Source organism: Arvicola amphibius, chromosome 8 (assembly GCF_903992535.2).
Source record: "Arvicola amphibius chromosome 8, mArvAmp1.2, whole genome shotgun sequence".
Taxonomy (NCBI): Eukaryota; Metazoa; Chordata; class Mammalia; order Rodentia; family Cricetidae; genus Arvicola; species Arvicola amphibius.
The window spans coordinates 113,346,994-113,367,192 of NC_052054.1; the positions used below are offsets into that span (position 1 = coordinate 113,346,994).

Here is a 20,199-nt window from a genome sequence, read left to right on the forward strand (position 1 = left end):
AAGGAACAGCTTCAAGCAACTGCACCCCCAAATGTTTTCCTGTAACATCCCCCAAGCCATCTTTACCCCACTTTTAAGTCCAACATAAATCGATACAGAAAGCTTTCAGGAGATCTAGGTGGAGAGGATTAGGGGTACCTCAGTCAGGGACCGGGAAGGACCAGAGCATCAGCACTGGGGTGGGGTGGGGTGGGGTGGGGTGGGTGGACCGGAGGGCCGGGCGGGGGCGCAGCAGCCAGCGGTTACCTCCCCCGCCAGGCGACAGCAATCAGAGGGGGGAAGCAGAAGCGCCTCCTCCCCGCCCGGAGCCGGGGCTGCAACGCAGGGGGAGGAAGACGCCTCACCTAGCCCCCGATGAGGGGCGGTTCATGCTATGGCAGCGCTTGCGAACGACAGCGGCGGCAGCACCCAGAGCCGGAGCAGCAGCCTCGGGAGCCGGGAGGGAGTTGGGGGTACTGCGGCGGGAGCTCGCGACGATGGGGACACCGCAGTCCGGGACACCGCGGCGACCGCCCCCAGCCTCCCTCCTCTCGAGGACTACGAGTGCAAAATCTGCTACAACTACTTCGACGCGGACCGGCGCGCCCCCAAGCTGCTGGCTTGCCTGCACACCTTCTGCCAGGAGTGCTTGAGCCAGCTGCAGCTCCGCGCCGCCGCCGCCGCCAGCGCGGCACCTGAGCGCGCGCAGCGCCCGCCACCCTGGCACGGCCCGCCCGGCGCCATCGCGTGCCCGGTGTGCCGCCACCGCACGCCGCTGCCGGACAGCCGCGTGCACGGCCTGCCCAACAACACCAAGCTCGCCGAGGCCTTCCCGCTGGCTTTGCGCGCCGCGCACGATCCGCTACCCCAGGACCGGCTCCCTCCTCTGGCCTCCCGCCGCCCCGCAACCGCTGCCTCGCCGCCAGCCGCCACCCCGCAGCCGCCGCAGCCGGCGCCACCACCCGCGGAGGACACCGCCCCAGGGCCTCAAGGCCGCCCAGGCCTCCGCGCCCCGGGAGCCTACGAGAGCTGTCAGAACTGCAAGCGTGCAGCGCTCACCGCCGGCTGCGTCTGCGTGGTCTTCTCCTTCCTTTCCATGGTGGTGCTGCTGTTCACCGGTCTCATCTTCGTCAACCACTACGGCGGCGGCGGCGGCGGGGGTGGGGGACCCCCGGGCAGCGGTTCGTCCCCCGGTCCCGCCCCAGCTCCAGGAGGATCGCCCTCGCCCTCGCCCTCGCCCGTAGGACCCATCTGTCTGTCAGTGGCTAGCATCCTGGCACTCTTCTCGGTGGTGGTCACCTGGATCATCTGCTGGCTCAAGTATCGGCCCGAGGGGGCGGCCGCGGGCTCCGCAGCAAGCGGCGGGAGTGGCTCCAGGGCGCGGGCAGCCGCAGCTCCCGGCAGGAGGAGCGACAGGTAGACACCCGGCTCCCGGTGCATTGCCTGCCCTGGGAGGCCCCAGAGGACCTGGCTTCTGTTCCCAGAGGACCTCAGTGCGCTGGGGTTTCTGCTTCCCCCTCTTCGTCTGTGACCATGGGCCAATGCGGAGCCTCAGTTTCCCGCCTCTCTGTCTTTCTGTTCCCTACTTCATTGGGCAAGAGGGATGCCGGTGTGTGTATGGGGGGGGGGCGGTTCTTTTATGTGCCACCTCACCCTGACCAGAGTGTGTGGCTGTCCCTTCCCAAAATCTGTGGATGTGCAGAAAGCGGATTGCCTCTAGCGCCGTTGGACTTGAATTGCCTAAAGGAAGAATGACTGCGACGTAAATGCAAATGACCTTTCTGACTCTCAAAGATCCCCCCACCCCCACCCCGGAGGGGAGAAACTGTCGAACACCCGACTCTGCACACAGAAGGATGCACGTCTGGACCGACTTAGCTGTGCTGGGCAGGTGTTCAGCGCGCGTGCGTGTGCGGTCCAGGCCATCTCTATTCTCCCTCAAGCTGGCACATACTAGTTGGTGATCCGTTGCTTTCCGCTTGGTGGCTGGAGCCGAGCCCAGAAGTCCCATCTCCTGGAGGCTTGCGGTTGTTTTATTCACAGTGCTACTGCCGGGAAAGTCGTTTTCATCTTCTGTAACCGGACTCAACTCAGGGAGCTTAAAGAGCTTGACCCTCGTTTCTCTCAAAACTGACTGACGGTTGCCCCCACCTGGAAGACAATGAAAGCTATTCACTCAGAGTATAAACTAGAGGCTTTCCCTTTTCCTGTGACCCTCCTCCCCCCATTTCACTTAAAAATAATTTATTTTTGAATATATAAATCTGGAAGTTTTGCACATTGAGATCTCTAGAAGCCGTTTTGAGCGGTATCGTTTCTCTGTTACCTCTGATTCAAATGCATTTCAGAACCAGAAGCCGAAAAATCGAGGAGTGTTAGTAATTCATTCGAGATTTTATACTGTGAAACAACTTTCAACTCTAGGAAAACACAGACTAATGCCCAAAGATGAAACTGAAAAGTGTCTCTGCCTCTAATGATTCTCGAGATATTGTACATTTATCATATCTTGAGTTTGGCTTTTTGCTGTCATGGAAATCATTGAAATGCCCACACCTGATGGGGGAAAATACATATTGACCTGCTTTTGAGACTAACGGGAATGATTTGTGAGTGTGTACTTGACATGGGGTAGCTGCCTTTTCAAAAGAAAAAACATGGATTTAAGTGTATTTTGTATGGAAACAAATGTTCCCTCTTTTGGAAATTGGAAAGAAATAGTTTTCACTGTTTGAAAAAAAAAAAACAGAGATGTCCCTTGGGGGTGTGTCGTTTTTCCTTGTGTATTGTGTTGTCTGCATGATGCCCTGACACCATCTTATTAACTGAACTTGAATGAAGCATTTATATCTATCACATGAACGAAGTAATTTATTGGCCATCCATAAGTAGCGTGGCTACAATTTAGGAACCACAATATGGTGTGTTAGATGTCTATGTTGTCTTAATAAAAATAGGAAGTGTTTGTAGAAAATCAGCCACACTGGGTTTGGTGCAATTTTATTTCATGGTGGAAATGCTCCAAGCTATTCGCACAGCCTTTCTTTGCCTTGCATGCACATTCCCAGCCAGGTCCCAGCTGCATGTTTTGAATGAGAAGTAACTCACACTTGAGAGTGTGGTTGCTTAAGATGAGCATTTTGTGTACTTCTGGGATTCCTTTCTTTTAAAGAAATGTTCCTATTTTTTAAAAGATGTCTGTGGGTGCATGCATATCTGTGCAGCCTGTGTGATCCTGGTGCTGATGGAAGCCAGAAGAAGGTTTTGGAGCCTCTGGAACTGGAGTAGTGAGAAGCCATGGGGGTCACCATAGGGGTACTGGGAGTCTAACACTGGTCCTCCACTGCTCTAACCATTGAGCCTCTTTCCCAGCCTCTGTTTCTGAGCTTTTTAAGACTCAACTGAGGACTGTTACAATCCTTTGGAGAGAGAAGACTTTTAGTCCCTATGGCTATGACACCCCCCCAAAAACTAGATTTTGATGTCACACTGCTCTTGGTTTCTGTGAGCTCTGTCAAGTCCCAAATAGGAGTCACACTTCAGAGATGACTTGTGATTTATTTATACTACAAACAGCTCGTGCTGCTTTTATATTTACTTCTATGTTTTTTATTCACCTTTATTTACTCCAGTGCAGTCATTCTGTTTGTAATCACTGTGACCAAGATGTATCCACACATGTATGTTTGTGTGGATGTGGATGTATATGCAGGGCACATGCACACTAGTAATAAACCTTGGCTTTGCAGATGGGGCCATGAGTACACACACACACACACACGCACACACACACACACACAAAACAAACATGTGTTTGCTATTTCATCCCCTTCAACTGGCAGCCAATGCCTAGAGTTACTTGGGGACCCGCTTGCTTCTTACTTATAGTTTATTTGTGCCCCACAGAACTGAGCCAGCGATGCAGGATGAACTGTTCCTCCCACGGGAGGAATGCATGTGGCTTTGAGGTGCCTCCATCACAATGAGAGCCACATTTTGCCTCTTCCACGGATTACACATGTAAATGTCTTGTGAAAATTGAGTTAAAATCGTTGAAAAATCAAACAGATATCACTAGAGGATCGGTACTTAGAGATATTTTCCACCTTGGCTGACCTTGCTTTGGTTGCTAATTTCTAACTTTGTAACCAGAAATGGAGTGGTGATTAAAACGTGTGTCTGCTCCTCTTGCATTCAGACATGTGAGCCCTCTCTCGTTTCGATTTAACCATACACCTTTTGCTACTTTTATATTTATACACATTTTTTATCCATCCTTTTTTTAAAAATTTCCCTCCAGTGCAGGGACTGTAATTGCTATAGCGAATTGCATCTCCACATATGTATATGTTCTGAATATGAAAACATATGTATTTATTTATTTGGTTGGTTTTGGTTTTTCAAGACAGGGTTTCCCTGTAGAACAGTCCTGGCTGTTCTGGAACTTTCTTTTTGGACTGGTCTGGCCTCAAACTCACAGAGATACAGTCTCCCAAGTGCTGGAATCAACGGTGTACATCACTATGCGTGGCTTGGGTGTGTCTTAAATATGCGCACTAGTAATGGAACTTGGATTCCATAGATTTTAAGATCTGACAGAACATCATCTTAGAAAAAGCAAGAGTTTGGAAAGACATTGAAATAATATCTGAATTGTCTAGAGGGCTTCTGGGATAATGGGAAGCACCTTCAGATCTTCCCATGATAATTCTCCCCTAGATATTCCTTCTTTCCTTCCTTCCTTCCTTCCTTCCTTCCTTCCTTCCTTCCTTCCTTCCCTCCCCTTCCTTTCTTCCTTCCTTCCTTCTTTTTTTCCTTCCTTCTTCTTCTTCTTCTTCTTCTTCTTCTTCTTCTTCTTCTTCTTCTTCTTCTTCTTCTTCTTCTTCTTCTTCTTCTTCTTCTCTCTTCCTCTCTCTCTCTCTCTCTCTCTCTCTCTCTCTCTCTCTCTCTCTCTCTTTCTTTCCTTCTCAGGTTTTCCAAGACACGGTTTCCCTGTGTAGCCTTCATGTTCCTAGAACCTTCTGTATAGACTGTGCTGGCCTCAAATTCAAAACTATTCACCTGCCTCTGCCTCCCCAGTACTGGGAACAAAGGTGTGTACCATCATCTGGAGTCCCCTCACCATTTTAGAGGAGAGCGAGTCAATCCTGGACGCAGATCCATCTTAAGAGTAAGAAGGTCCGGTAAAATTCTATCTGGTCTGCCTTGAACAGCCTCTTAAGAACTTGGAGATTTCAGCACTCCACTTGTGCCTGAGTTCAAGGTTGCAGGTTCTTCTAAATTTCAAGCACAAGCTTTCTCCTTGGCCCCTGAAGGCTTCCTGATTTGGTGAACAGGATCTTCCCAGAAAGTGCGTTTGCACCTACAGTCAGGGGAGGCATTCTGAAGATTGCTTTCTCTTTATTTGGAAAGACCTTGGGAAATCATTCCACCTCTTGGGCCTCAGGCTCTTCATCTGTAAAAAGTGAGGCTAAGTTCATCAGTGACCCACCTCTGCCTCAAGATATTGGCAGGAGGATTTGTACTCTCAGGAAGACTAACAGTTAAAATGCCCCGGAAACTGAAGCTTCCTGAACCCATGTTGCTGCTTTCATTCAAGAATTTAATGTCCCTTTCACAGAGAGTTCTGTCATGTCTACTATCTGTCCCCAGATACTGGAACACTGTCTGTCTTTCCTGATGTTTAAAATTGCCTACAGAACTTTTGCTTATTTGCCCTGTTGGGTGAGGGGAGAGTACTATACTTTGTAAGCAGAATGTAAAGTCGAGGACAGAAATCTTGTTTTCCTGGTCTTCTCATAAAGGGTGTGTGAGTTCTCAGTACAAAGTAAGTGACTAATCAATACAGTGGTAAATTGGCAGAAGGAAAATCTGAAATAAATGTTGGACAGCTTGGCTCCTGCCTGGCTCATTCTGCCAGTCAGTAACTCCCTCCTGAGATCTGAGGGCCAAAGGTGAGGAGAGGAGAGAGAGAAGGGAGGGGGCTTTCTCTACTTCATAAGGATTTATTTTTTAGGGGTGGAAAAACTAAGGGCCAAGGATTAGTAAAGAAGGCATAGGTCTAATCCCCAGCATGCCTAAAACTGAGCGTGGTGGCACATGGTGCCCTCCTGTGATGCCAACCCTGGGGAGGTGGAGGTAGAAAGATCCGAAGTTCAAGTCATCCTTATGTAACCCAGGCTATGTAAACAACCCAGTCTAAAAACAAAACAAATGCATAAGAAATATATTTACAAAAAGCACTCTGAGTCCTGAGGGAAAACGGACCCTGCAGGGGAACTCACACTGCGTATTCAACAACAGAACCACCAAGAGCTTTTTGGCTTTTGTTTCTGAGTATTTCTGTATTGTGACATTAGGATATGTTTGTACCGTGTGTTCTATAGTGAGTGGCATCTATAAGCTTGACAGAAGGCTTCCCCACAACACCAAAAATGGTTCTGGTACATTTCCCTTTACCTGGTGCTCCCTGTTTTATTATCAGTCCCATTCACTAACCTGCTAATTTTATAAATCACAGCAGTTCCACCTTCTGATTACTCTGATTACCAACTGGTACTCTCTCTCACAACTTAATTCCTAATTGTTAATATCTTTATTTTTTGCTAATAAACAGATTGTTAATATCTTTGCATTTCTGCTTTCACACAAACATGAGTAAATTCAAATAGCAGGCAGGCATCCTTGTTGGGTATACACCTCTTTCTTCCTTTGAAGTTATGTTTTACTGAGAATGTTAGAGCGTGCCTTAAAAGACCTATTATCTGAGTGGCCACTGTCTCATCTCTTGGATGAGTGCTAGAAACAACTGGAGTCGACCTTAGTTTGAAGTTATGTGGATGAATCAAATGCAGGGAAGATTATATCTATAATTCACTAGGTCTCTTGATTGTCTGTGTAAGATAAAGTTTATAAGGATTACCCCATCACTATTCCCTTCCATCAATTTTGATCCTGAGGTTTCGGCTCTCTTAAGCAGACCTAAAATTTGCCAAAGAGAAGCAATTTTGTTTCCGTGATAAATTTGCAGCCATCCCTGATCATAAGACATTTGGGGAAGTGAGTGTTTATAATCCAATCACCAAGAATATTCCTAGGAGCCTTGGAAGAATGCGCACATTTCCTTTACAAAAACAGTTGTCTTTGCATGTAAAATTGGATTATCTTTGGTTTAGAAATGCCAATTTCCAGGGGGTCCAGTGTGTGCGGGAGGGGCTGCGATGAGAGGAGAAAGGGTAGAAAAGTCTTCCTAACCTATAATATTTCAAAACAAACCCCAACATAAACTTAAGAAAGTGTCTAATCTATGCGGAAAGACACTTATTTCAACAGCTATTTCAGAAACCATGAATTGTGGTCCCCTCTGGCACCGAGTAGTCTCCATTACATATAAATGAATATTTCTTTTTTGTTTGTTTTTCCGAGACAGGGCATCTCTGTACATAAATTAATATTTCTATTGTGTGCTCGTTGACAAAATAATTTTTCAGTCGAACTTGAAGGATCCAGAAAGGGTATTGCATCTGCCCTTACGGTTTCCGGGGAGGAATTATAATTTCCAGTGAGAATTATAAAGCTTTTGGCTGAAGGAAAATCCAGGAGGAGCAACCCCAATAAGGAAAATGATTTGTCTTCAAAAGCCCATTTTTTATGAGACACACAAAGCGAACTTATTTCTCGCTGGGGGTCTTCGCAACTTCTCTTACAGGTTCAGAGTTACCTGGCTGGCAGGGAGAAGTACGGGAAGCTCCCGCCCTCAGAGGCTGCTGTTGATTGGCCAGTAACAGGAGGGGCGGCGCGGTGGTATTTTTAAAAGGCGCCCCAGGTGATTTTCTAAGCTGCTAAAATTGGGAGCCACATATTTCACACCTTATTGAAACGCCACTGTCTCCCTAATCTCACTTTAATGAACTCGACCCCGCCACTTTTGTTTTTTGTTTTGTTTTAAGCAGAAATTTCTTGAAGGAGAGGGGCAGTCCTTGGATTTAGTGGTTATACTTTGGAACCAGAAGGGGACTATTTCACAGTTGGACCATTGCTTTAGCGCTCTCTCTCTCTCTCTCTCTCTCTCTCTCTCTCTCTCTCTCTCTCTCTCTCTCTCTCTCTCTCTCTCTCTCTCTCTCTCTCTCTCTGTGTGTGTGTGTGTGTGTGTGTGTGTGTCGGGGTGTGCTGTGATTATTGTAACCTATTATTGTGCAGTGCCTTCTAAAGTGAGACTTTTCTACGAACTTTCCCACCCTCGTCACGGTGTCTGTGGTCTCAGATACTTAGAAAAGAAACGGAGGCAGGAGAATCTCTTGAGACCAGTAGTTGGCGACAAGCCCCAGCAACATGGTGAGACCTCATCTATAAACAAGCAAAGATTTGGGGACAATTTCTAAATAATCACGAAAGTCTTGCGGTTAAGTAAACAGACTCCAAGGGACGTGTGCAGTCGAGGCCAGCGACAGCCACGGGCTACATCTAGCTCCTCTGGTGCTGGGGACAGGTGCGGATATTGGCTCCAGTTTTGGTGTCAGAGCTAGCTAGCTGAGTCTTTGAAACAATCACCGGGAGAGCGGTTAGGTTCCTTTAGGAAGTTCCGCCTGCACACTAATTCCATGCCCTTGGAACCAGGTGTGGATAGATTCGCCCTGACACAGACCCGCCTCCAGTCCTGTGAAGCAAGTCAAGCCTTGGTTTTTCTGTCTGAGTACAGTCTCCTGCGGTGACTCCCGCTGGACCTATAGACTAGGGAGAGTGGCTGCCGGATGCACAGGGGTCTTCTGCTACAATTGGAAGACCCCGGACAGCCGTTGCAATGAGGACGGCTGAAGTGAGTGAGGAGTGGGAGGAGAGGGCGGTTGCTGCTGTAGAGTCAGTAGAGAAGAATCCGGCACCCTGGGCCTAGGGTCTTCTCTAGCCTCCCATCGGCCTTCTAAGCAGACGTAATCCCTGACATGCTAGGATAGCAGACTGGAATCTGCAATGCCCATATTTCGAGCCCAGGTACACATGCGTTTGAGATCCGGAAAGGAGAGGACCAGGACAACTCCAAGGCTCAGAGGTACAGTCCGGAAATGTGTCTCTAAGCCCCACCTTTTCTGCAAGAGATTAAAAGGGAAGGGAGAGGAGGAGGGGGAGGGGAGAAAAGAGAGGGAGGAGAGAGAGAGGAAAGAGAGAGAAAGAGAGAGACAGAGACAGAGACACACAGAGAGCGTCTCATGAACTAATGTACTTGGCTTGCTTGCCTATTTTATTCGGTGCTGAGGGTACAATCCAGGTCTTCCTACCTGTCAAACAGGCGGTTTACCAATTAGGCAACACCCCTCGCCCTGTCTCTGTGTCTTATCCACTCACTTATTCAGATCCCCGGTTAGCTAAAACGATGGTTTAGTCTCTCCCTGCCTCCACTGCTGTAGCCCAGGCCTTCCGCCCTCTAAGCAAGAGCTCTCCCATAACCACACCCAGACCCTCTTTGGATAAACTTGGGTTTTAGCGCCAGGTCTCTCTGGTGACATTTCCCGACTTCAGGTTCTGAAGAGTATTATTATTACGAATGACTAGAGCTTTTAAAACCCAGGAGTCCGACTAACCATCCCTACATCTCGCCAGAAAGTTCACGTCTGTTAGAACTGGCAAAAAACATCCAAAGCAGGAGTGCGGCTGCGCGGCTCTGCGGCTGCGCGGGGAGTTGCTTTCCTTCGGTTCTCCTGCCTGGCGGAGATCTAGGGTTGTGGAATTGCTGTCACCTGTGGCTGGGAAATCAGCTTTTGGTAAGAGCCCAGCTTCAGTTTTGTGTCTGCCGCCTGACGACTGACCACGAAAGAAGGATTGCCGGGCACACCGGTAGTTCTAGCGCTCCGGAAACACGGGCAGAAGGATGGCGAACAAGTTCACAAGGTGGAGTGTCAGACTGAGGTCCAGTGTCTGTCAAACGGAAGCGCAGTGGGAAGATGCAGACGGGACTCTTAGGATTTCCGTTTATAAATTCCTCCTCAATCCCCAAAGGGGTCGCGCCTTTGGGCTGGTGCCTAAGGGCATGGTCCTCTGAGTGCCTCAGTGCCACCTTGCTGGACAGTGATGAAGAAGCAGGAAAGGAGATGGCGACTAGCAGGAAGACAACAGGTGATCAGGGCCAATGACCTCAGGAAGCCCCCACGGTGCCCTTTCATACCCAGTGCTGTTTGCTTCAGGGATGAAAGAAGACGTGGTCTTCAAAGTCTTTCTTTCTGCAAATAGATTTGTGCCTATTATGTGACTCGCCTGCCTACTATGCATCTCACTAGAATTCTCAAGTCCCTCTGGGGTCCCCAGAGAAGTAGAAACGCTTGTGTAAACTTAACAAAAAGTTTGTGGTGGCTTTACACCGGGAGATGTGTTTTAAAATGTCACAGAGACTAGATAAATTTGTGAATTCTTTTCTATTGAACTGAGCTAGCTTCGTGCTTACTCAAAGTATCAAATGCAACCTTTGGCTGAGGTTCTTCTTTGGCTGAGGTGGCTGTGCTCCTAGGAGTAAAGACTGAAACAGGAAGTTGGTGAGTTCAAGGCCAGCTTGGGCTACAAACGAGTCCCTATCTCCAACCAACCAACCAACCAAACAAACAAACAAACACCCAAATAAATGTGTTGAAAATTGTTTACAGCCAGAACAAAGCAAACAAGGAAAAGTAACAATTTTAGGTAGCTTCCTGATCTCAGTTCTTATGGATTTGATTGGGTTAAAAATTGGGGATTTCTGGCTACAGAGATCAGCAACTAACTGTTATTCTGCGTTCAAAATACTACCTGAACTTCCTAGCTGTGTATTTTGGGGCAGACTTATTAGCATCTCTGTGCTTTTTCTTTTTCTTTTGAGACAGAGTTTCTCTGTGAAACAGTCATGTCTGTTCTGGAACTCGCTTTGTAGACCAGGCTGGCCTTGAACTCACAGATATCCGGCTGCCTCTGGGATTAAAGGCATTCACCATCACCACCCGGCTTACTCTTATAAATTAAGTAGGTTGTCAGCACGTATGGATTCTCCCAATTCTACTGCAATGGTTAGTTAGTGTGCTAGAGGAAGGAGATTCGGCAGCTGGACCATAGAAAGTTCAGGCTGTCTGAGCTCTTAGGCTGTTAATGCTCGGACTCCAGACATATCCTTTGAGCCTTATAGAATAAGACAGAGGCTAAGACTGGCTGACAGAGAAGAAGGCAGAAGAAGTGGATTATCAGGTTGTGGTATTGGAAAGGGGATGTCGGTCATTTTCTTCTGGAGTGCCCTCTCTGATACTTCCTTAATGCCTATTTTGTTCCTTATTTAAAAAAAAAAATAAAAAAGACTCTTGACTTTTGTTGTTGAGACAAGATTCCATGCAGCCCAGGATAACCTCAAACCTAGTATGAAGCCTAGGTTAATCCCGAGCTCCCAATCACACCTGCTCAGCCTCCCTCGTGCTGGGATTACAGGTATGTGCCACTAGACTGGGCTCTATCACTTCTCCAAGGACAGATGCCATCCACAAGTTCCTTGCCCTCATTCACACACACTCATTTCCCCCACGAGCCTTGGATTTCATGATCTGAGATGGCACCACCCGACCTCTATCTATCCTCCCGACTTTTTTTTAACAAAGGCATTTCACAACCTTGAGAATGAAACAAACTGAAATCTTTTTTTTCTTTTTCTTTTTGGTTTTTCGAGACAGGGTTTCTCTGCAGCTTTAGAGCCTGTCCTGGAACTAGCTCTTGTAGACCAGGCTGGTCTCGAACTCACAGAGATCCGCCTGCCTCTGCCTCCTGAGTGCTGGGATTAAAGGCGTGCACCACCACCGCCCAGCCAAACTGAATTCTTAAGTCAATGCTAAGTGAAGAATCTGAAGGCACAGTAAGGTATCTGTCATGTTTTCCTTCTAGAAGGCCCTCTCGCCTCAGAGTTCTTACCATCCCCAGCTGCACATTTCTTGGGCTTGCAGGAGTGGTACTGGGACTCAGTTCCTATCTCTGGATACTGGTGTGTTCTTCCAGCCATGAACAGTCAAGCCATTCTGTCCTGTTGAGTATGATCCCCCCAGGCTCTCTTCCCCTCTCGGTGGGAATGGTCTTCTTCTTCTTCTTCTTCTTCTTCTTCTTCTTCTTCTTCTTCTTCTTCTTCTTCTTCTTCGTCTTCGTCTTCGTCTTCGTCTTCGTCTTCGTCTTCGTCTTCGTCTTCGTCTTCGTCGTCGTCGTTGTCGTTGTCCTCCTCCTCCTCTTCCTCCTCCTCCTCCTCCTTCTCCTCCTTCTCCTCCTTCTTCTTTCTCTTCCTCCTTCTCCTCCTCTTCCTCCTCCTCCTCTTCTTCCTCCTCCTCCTCCTCTTCTTCCTCCTCCTCCTCTTCTTCCTCCTCCTCCTCCTCTTCTTCCTCCTCCTCTTCCTCCTCCTCTTCCTCCTCCTCTTCTTCTTCTTCTTATTGTTATTATTATTATTATTATTCAGTTTTGAGCTAAGGATGATCTTGCTTTCTCCTTCTCAGTCTGATCTGGCAATCTGCTTCTGAGAGCCCCTGGATCTTTCTCCTGTTTTCCTGAGTCCCCTAGAGTTGTTCTGACTCCTGTTTTCCTGGGTCCCCCTAGTAAAACCACACAGTTTGCTGGGCTCTTCTTACATTTGGATCTCTAAGCTCCTCCCACTAGTATGATCTTGTTCATTGCCACAGAGATGTCCCTTTCCATGACAAGGGGTGACACTTGTGTGCCTATTGTGACAGGGCTGCTGGTCCCTTGAGACTATGTCCAGTTCTGGAGATCTTACAGTGATTGCCTTTCCACAGAAACTGATACAGTTCTCTGTTCTTCCTTCGGATATAGGACCTAGATATTGAGACATTTTCCTTAATTAACTGTTGGGGACAGGTGAGACTTGTCGTCTTTAGGTGAACTGTGACAGTTCTGAGAATTTGTGAGCCACTTTTCAAGCTCCCAGTGTTGTCACCTTTACTTCCTCTTGCTTGGTCCCAAACTCCCTAGACTTTTAAAATATGATCTGGCCAGGAGGTGGTGGCCCATGCCTTTAATCCCAGCACTTGGGAGGGAGGCAGAGGCAGGCGGATCTCTGTGAGTTCGAGGCCAGCCTGGTCTACAAGAGCTAGCTCCAGGACAGGCTCCAAAGCCACAGAGACTCCCTGTCTTGGAAAAAAAAAACACTGAAAAAAGAGGGCTAGAGAGATGGCTCAGAGGTTAAGAGCACTGACTTCTCTTCCCGAGGTCCTGAGTTCAATTCCCAGCAACCACATGGTGGTCTCACAGCCAGCTATAATGAGATCTGGTGTCCTCTTCTGGTATGCAGGCATACATGGAAGGAATGTTGTATACATAACAAATAAATAAATCTTTAAAAAAGATGATCAGATGCCCAAGTCTTTCTATTGATAACTTGTAGAGCTCTGTATGCAGTGTGCCTCCTTCCACAACTCTCCTTGGGTCTTTTCTGCTTGCCTCAAAAAATCCACAATCCAGGGAAGGCTGGCTAGCTCTTTAGAAAAATCCATCTCGGGGCTGGAGAGATGGCTCAGAGGTTAAGAGCATTGCCTGTTCTTCCAAAAGACCTGAGTTCAGTTCCCAGCAACCACATGGTGGCTCACAACCATCTGTAATGGGGTCTGGTGCCCTCTTCTGGTGTTCAGACATACACACAGACAGAATATTGTATACATAATAAATAAATAAATAAATAAATAAATAAATATTAAAAAAAAAAAAAAAAAAAAAAAAAGAAAAATCCATCTCTTCTGCTTTTCTGGAGAAAATTTTCTGCAGCTTAGTGGATGAGAGCAACAGGTCCCAGGGAATGAGGACCTGAGCACTGTATTTTGTTTTCTGTTATCCTGTCCCATTCTTCTCCCTCCTCCCCCAGCTTTTCCAGCCAGTGTCTACTGAAAGCAGACCACAGGGTGTGTTTCTCCACAAGACACAGGCACCAAAGACTGTGGGCCAGGGTGGGGCAGCCCCCTGCAGCCCCTTAAAAGAAAGCTAGACTTTTCCACTTCTGAGAAAAACTCCAAAAGGAACATTGGGCTAAAAGTGCACAAGGAAAGATGTAAGAGCCCTTAAGCAATCCTTTAAGGCGGGGGATACACTGCAGGCTGTACTTTCAAAGCTAAGCTTCATATACTGTTTACAATTGGGTTGCGAAGCCAGGTGGTCAACTAGGAACAGATGAAGTGTCCCTCTGGGTTGAGGAAGAGGGATTTGCAGGTTATGCACCACCGGTTGGGATCTTGGAGGTCATTAGTGTGGATTTGGACACTGCCACCCCACACACCCTTTAATTCTTACAGACATAGGGAACTTTCAGACTCTACTGTCTAGACTCAAGGAACCAGGAGGAAGGACAGATGGGGTTCCAGTGGGAGTAGGCAAGGATAGGCCAAGAGGTGAATTCTGGTCAGGTCGGGAGGTGTGGTCACACCAACTCCTTGCCAGAGCATCCTTCTATAAGCACCTAGACTTTCTGCTTTCCCAAGAACAGATAACCATAGGGGTAAAGAACCTGAAATTATCCCCCAACCTCCAATCCAACCCCACCCCTCTACCCCCACCCCCAGCCCACCCCACTTCAGCCAGCTTTTCACTGAATGCCTGGAAGCTGAGACCTTTCTCTCTGCCAAGAACTTGAGTGCCTCTGCTTGGGCCCAGGCACCTGGCTTAGGCGCTATGTCCTTAGGGGACCAGAAGGCACTGGATCCTTGAACATCTAAAAATCTCACCACCTCGCTATTTATGAAAGATCGTAGAGATGTCATGGAGAGGCAGGCTGGGCTAGGCTTCTACTTCCTTTTCCTACCACGAGGGCCTAGAGATGATCAGAATCTGCCCGGATTGCATCTCTGCCAGGGGTTGAGCCTTGGAAGAATTGGACTGCTGTCGGGCTCTTCTTTGCACATCCATAGTTGGAAAGACAACCGGGAGTTGCGGGAGCCGAGAGAGGACACACACGGATGGGGGGTATGGGCAGGAATGTTCCCAAACTAGTTGTGCGAGCAAACAAGCATACCCAAGTGAGGGATGTTCTTGGGCGAAGGCTTTTCCCCAGCCGGGTCCAGGCAGCGGGAGCCAAGCGCAAAGAGGACTTGGATGTGTAAAAAAGGCCTTCTCACCAGAGCTGTGTCCCTCTGACTGCCGCCGCGGGGACAGCCCAGAAAGATGAAAGCAGTGTTGACATTTCTGCTCCCCCGAATGTGCTCTGGGAAAGGGATCTGGCATACGCGGTACTTTCGCTTTGGGCATGATTGATGCGAGCTGCGCTCTGAGGGCTGAGTAATTAATAAAGATTACACTCGTTTTGTCGGAATGTCTCTCTTAATTAATGGAGAAGGGGGGTCGCCGAGGGTGATTTATTTGCATTGGGAATGTTCTCTAGGCAGGGCGAGCTCGAGTTCCGGGATATATGAGGCCAGTAGCACTCAGGACTAATTGGCAATCAGTAGGTGGAGGGGTTCTTGTAGGGATTGACGCACTCCACCGTCCTTTCTTCCTTTCTTCGTCTTGCTGTCTAGGAGGTTCCTCCAACTCTCCTCCAGGCCCTCTATTCTGGAGGAGCCTCCCTTTCTTCAAAAGAGGAGGCCTGCCTGGAGGGCACTCGCCAGCTTCCTGTGGAGGACACTAGCCTTTTGAGCTGCCTCCAACCCACCCAGAGGGCATGAGCTGGATCCCTACTCCCCACCCCATCACCCACTCCGGGCTTTTCTCAGGTCTTTGGTAGGTGTTCTGGGAGCCTAGGCCGAGGTGGGCAAGCGCTGGCTCCCTGTTGTTCCTAACACTAAGGTTTACACGGAAACCCACCCACTATATGTTAGCGTGCCTGTGTTTCTAGGTGTCCGGGTGTGATGAGCTCACCGCCCACCCCCTCCACTACAGTTCATTTCCAGACCAGCCCAGGAGAAAAATAAAATGTCCTCCTCCCGCCTATAATCCTGCTGCTTAAAAATCCTCTCCAGCTCTAAATGTTGACTGTTCTTGACTTCCTCACCGGCTCCGCAGTGGAACAAGCCAGGACTTTCAGTTCTGTCTAAGGTGTGTGTGTGTGTGTGTGTGTGTGTGTGTGTGTGTGTGTGTGTGTGTGTATGTGTGTGTGAGACGGAGTGGTCCCTGGAAGGGCGGCAGAGCCAGGAAACAGCTTCAAAGGTTTCGGTAACGACTCTTCGGCCTTTATTTATGTCCCTATTAATACAATATCCATCATATGCAGATATCGATCTTTATCCTTTAAACTGATACGCTGGAAATCAATTAGCCATGCAGATTACATTTCCTACGTATCCGAATGTTAATCTTTCAGATTCAGAACTGGTGATATATATTTTTGCAGCCAGAACGTATTAGATTTCGTTTGGAAAAGAAATGAAGAAAGAAGAAAGGCTCTCCGACGCGCTTTCCTCTTGGGGCTACTTGTCTTGACTCTTGACTCTGTGCAGGGAAGTGAAATACCCCCTCGTGAAGCTTTTTTTTTTTTTTTTTTTTTTTTTTTTTTTTTTTTTTTGCTTTTCCTCTAGAAGGGGCAACTTTTCCACAGTGACTTCAGTGAGTGTCCACCATGCGGACCCAGGACAGCTATCTGCGAGATGACTTTGAGAGGGCCTTGCCAGCGGCGAGAGTCTGCTATGCAATTGCGAGAGTCTGCTCTGCAGTTGCGCGAGCTAAATTCTGGCGTCTCTCTGGCTGCTTCTTCCTTTCGTTTGTCCAAGATGGTCAGTTTTCTTCTGTTCGGTGTTACCCTCGTGATTCTCCTGTTCCCAAGCTTGGGATTCAAAATAATCCTGCTCCCACTCTCGTCTAGAGAAAAGAAAATTGTATTTTTAAAGTGGACGGACGTTTTCCTCTGACCGCGGCATGGGCGAGGGTGTGGAGAGAAGGTTAGAGATAGAGAAATGGTTTAGAGTCTAGGAAGGAACTTAATACTTAAGTCATGTCTAGCTATTCCACCATGGCAGGGTGATTCTGGTTTGGTTTTTTTGGACAGTGGGGTTTTTTGTTGTTGTTTATTTGTTTTTTTTTCTCGTTCCATTTTTCCTTTCCTCCGCTTTTTTCCTTTTTTCTCGGTATTCCCTCACCTTATTTTTCTTATTTTCCCTTCCTTTTCCTTCTATCCACCCTCCTCACTATAGAAAGTCTTAGGATCCTGAAAACAGCAGCCCCTCCCTGCTTAGCCAAGTTGCCTATTCAGTGCGCTGAGCGCACTTTACCACTGAGTCTCTTCTAGGCAGGTGCACAAGGCAACTTCCGGTTGTCCACTCCTCGCTCCAGGCTGGCTCCCCGCAGGGCTATCGCCAGATGATCCAGCTTGGAGGATGGGAATCTTGTCTCCTCCACCTGTTGAGATTTCTCTGCTCAGCGCGCTGCTGTGTCTCCAGCTCCACTCCTGTCTTTAAAGTCCCAGGGTCGCAGAGCTGGGGGCACACTCGCGGCCCGCGGTCGCCACGACTCCCCTGTAACTAGCGTCCAGGCTCGGCGAGGGGCACCCTGCAATTGAACACTGGCTTTCGAGTTTTCTCCCTTTTTGTTCCTATTAATTAATTGACCCTCATCCCTCCCTTCGATTGAAATCACCACAAAAATCTTCTGTAAGTCGAAGGGCTCGGATCCAGGGAGCGGTGTCATCCTACTGCCCTGACGCCTGCACCGGGGTGACTCAGAAACAGGTCTGCACTCATTCCAGCGACAGGCCTGTCACCTCGCCCGCCACACCACCACTGCTTTGCTACTCCACCATTTTGTCAGCGCCTAGAGCAGGATTCACAGTCCCGGAACTTAAGTCCAGTCCCCCGGGAACAGGAGATCCTGGGAGGGTCATTTGCCTACCTTTTTGCTCTAGTCAGCAGTCCTTAGAAAGTTTGTAGACCTTGCTTCTCTGACTCACTCCTCTTAACCACTCTCGGGACGCCTGGGACTCAGCTTCTCCGCCTGCCTCTGCACAAAGGCGGCCCAGGCTGCTCCCGGTACCAGTCAGTCAGTCCTCAGGCTAAGGAAAGCCCTTTCGCCTTAGCCCCTAACCACAGATACACCAGAGTCAGATCTATGAGCACAGGCTGTCACGAAATTGGCTCTTTTAGAGATCAAGTCCTCCTCCTCCTCCTCCTCAGTTTACTCCCATCGACGCGTGCAGAGAGGATTAATATGTTATTATTGTTATTATTACTATTATTACTGTTACTGTTATTATTATTATTATTGTCATCATATTTTGTAAGACTCCTCTGGCCGTGGCAGATGACCATCTGTGTTTATTTAAAGATAAATCTTGCAAATGAACTTCTGTAAGACTACAGAGGTGCAGTTTCTTCCTATTCTGTTGGTTTTCAGTTTTGTTTTAAAAAGATTTCTCTTCGTCTCTTTTCCTTTCCTTTTCCCTTTTCCTTTACCCGTTCTTTCCCACAAACCATATGTTCTTTATTGCGAACCCGCTCGCAGCTCCCCAAGGACCCCTCTGCTACAGGGGCATGACAAGGACAAACCCGCTGTGGCTCACCCAGACATTTCAAGATCCGCATCTTGTTCCTAAATTAGAGCTCACCCTGCCTGATTTTTCTTTCTTTCTTTCTTTCTTTCTTTCTTTCTTTCTTTCTTTCTTCCTTCCTTCCTTCCTTCCTTCCTTTCTTTCTTTCATTCTTTCTTTCTTTCTTTTTTTTTGATGAAGAGAAGAGCGGCGCCAACGCTTTTGACAAGCGACTGTGAAGCTGGGGCGCAAAATGACTGTCATGACGCTGTGGTGGTGGGCGCGCTGCTCCACGGATTTAACCCACACATTCACCACTGTTGGGTGAGAAGCACACGACCTGGAATCTAGAGTTTTATTAGACTCCTTTTTGTAGAACTGAAGATTCCTACTCAGTTGTCCCACTGTATCCTGCCGCCCAGCGGTGCAGTCAAGCAACCTCTACCTCCCCACCCCCGTGGGCTGCCGGTCCCTGTCTCAGCGTCTCTCCTACCAGCCCCGGCAAAGAAAGCCTTGGGGGCCTTCACCACCACTTTACTTCCCTCTCTCTTAACATTATTTTGCATCAGTTATAATTCCGGGTTGAGACTTCTGTACTCCTGGAAGTGAGGTCATCTCCGAGGGTCCTGGAGGAGCCCCTGAACAGACGACCCCCCCTCCCTGCCAATTGAAGAGGATACATAGAAAAACGTGTCCAGCAGAAGCCACTGTAGATGTAGAGTCCCAGATCCATATCCACTTGGGAGCCAAGAACTAAGCAGTTCGCTCAGGCTTGGATTGTCAGTTTTATCTACAATACCTGACACACCTCTAAAGTGTGTATTTGGGTGAGGGGGTGGATACAGGAGTCAACCGCAATGTTCCCTTCTTCAATCCCACTTGTCACAGGGGCTAGATAGTACTATTTTTGCTCCCAAGACTCAAATTTCATTTTACAAATATGTGAATGGCAGGGATGGGTGCCAGGGTTATTCACGGGATGGTTGCAGGCACTTCTTTGGACACATTTGAGGTTCGCCCTGGGTGAACTGGAGGAGTGCTGCTGTCCAAACCTGGGTTCTCTGTCCTAGATCCACGGGTGGCACTTGTTTGTCCAATTAGTGACTGTACTCTGACTAGACTGAACACCTTGTCTTGGTAGCCCAGTGGCTCCTAGCTGGGGCAAGCCGTATGGGTGGAGACTCCCCCTCCCCCCCCCCCTTCAGGCTGGGGGATAGGGTAGTTTCAGCTTCCAGACGCATTTGGTGAAAAAGGAAGGGGGAAGACCCCAACGAAACCTTTTTCCGGAAACCAGGGCTTGTCAAACTAGGCATTAACCTGTTGTGGGCTTCTTCCAAGTTTGCTTTGCCTGATTTGATTTGGCATTGGGTGCCACTCTCAGGAGACCCTCAGCCTTGGCCTTTGCCATGGAGTTTTAGAAATGGTCCATCTGCTTAATCCACTCAGTGCCCTCAGGACCCTGGGGACTTCTGGGCAGAGATGAGTTGGCCTTTATCCTTTGGTGGCATGTGGACCGGAGAGCGCTGGGCAGGGGAGGGAAAGAACCCAGTCCTTGACCCTACCCTTACCCCATCTCCTCTGCCTGGACATTTTCCTAGCAGGTGGCAAGTATGAATGTACTATTGAACTGGCACCCAGGAGATGTTCAACTGGCAATACCTTGGTGGAAGTATCCCAGAGGACTTTCTTAATGCAGAAAGGAATCTGCATCCACCCCTTACAAAGAGGTCACCATTACTGGCTCTTCAGCAGGGTCAGTTCTCTGGAGAACTGGGGATACACCACTGAAG

General features: G+C 48.4%; 1 protein-coding gene across 1 annotated transcript; it reads left to right on the plus strand.

Annotated features, from left to right (window-relative positions):
• The first annotated feature begins 373 nt into the window (after nt 1-373).
• LOC119821960 (RING finger protein 223-like) lies at nt 374-3,267 on the plus strand. The gene is made up of 2 exons (XM_038341043.2): nt 374-1,395; nt 3,204-3,267. Exons 1-2 carry the CDS (start codon nt 374-376, stop codon nt 3,265-3,267), a joined length of 1,086 nt encoding a protein of 361 aa, XP_038196971.2.
• Nucleotides 3,268-20,199: the final 16,932 nt, after the last annotated feature.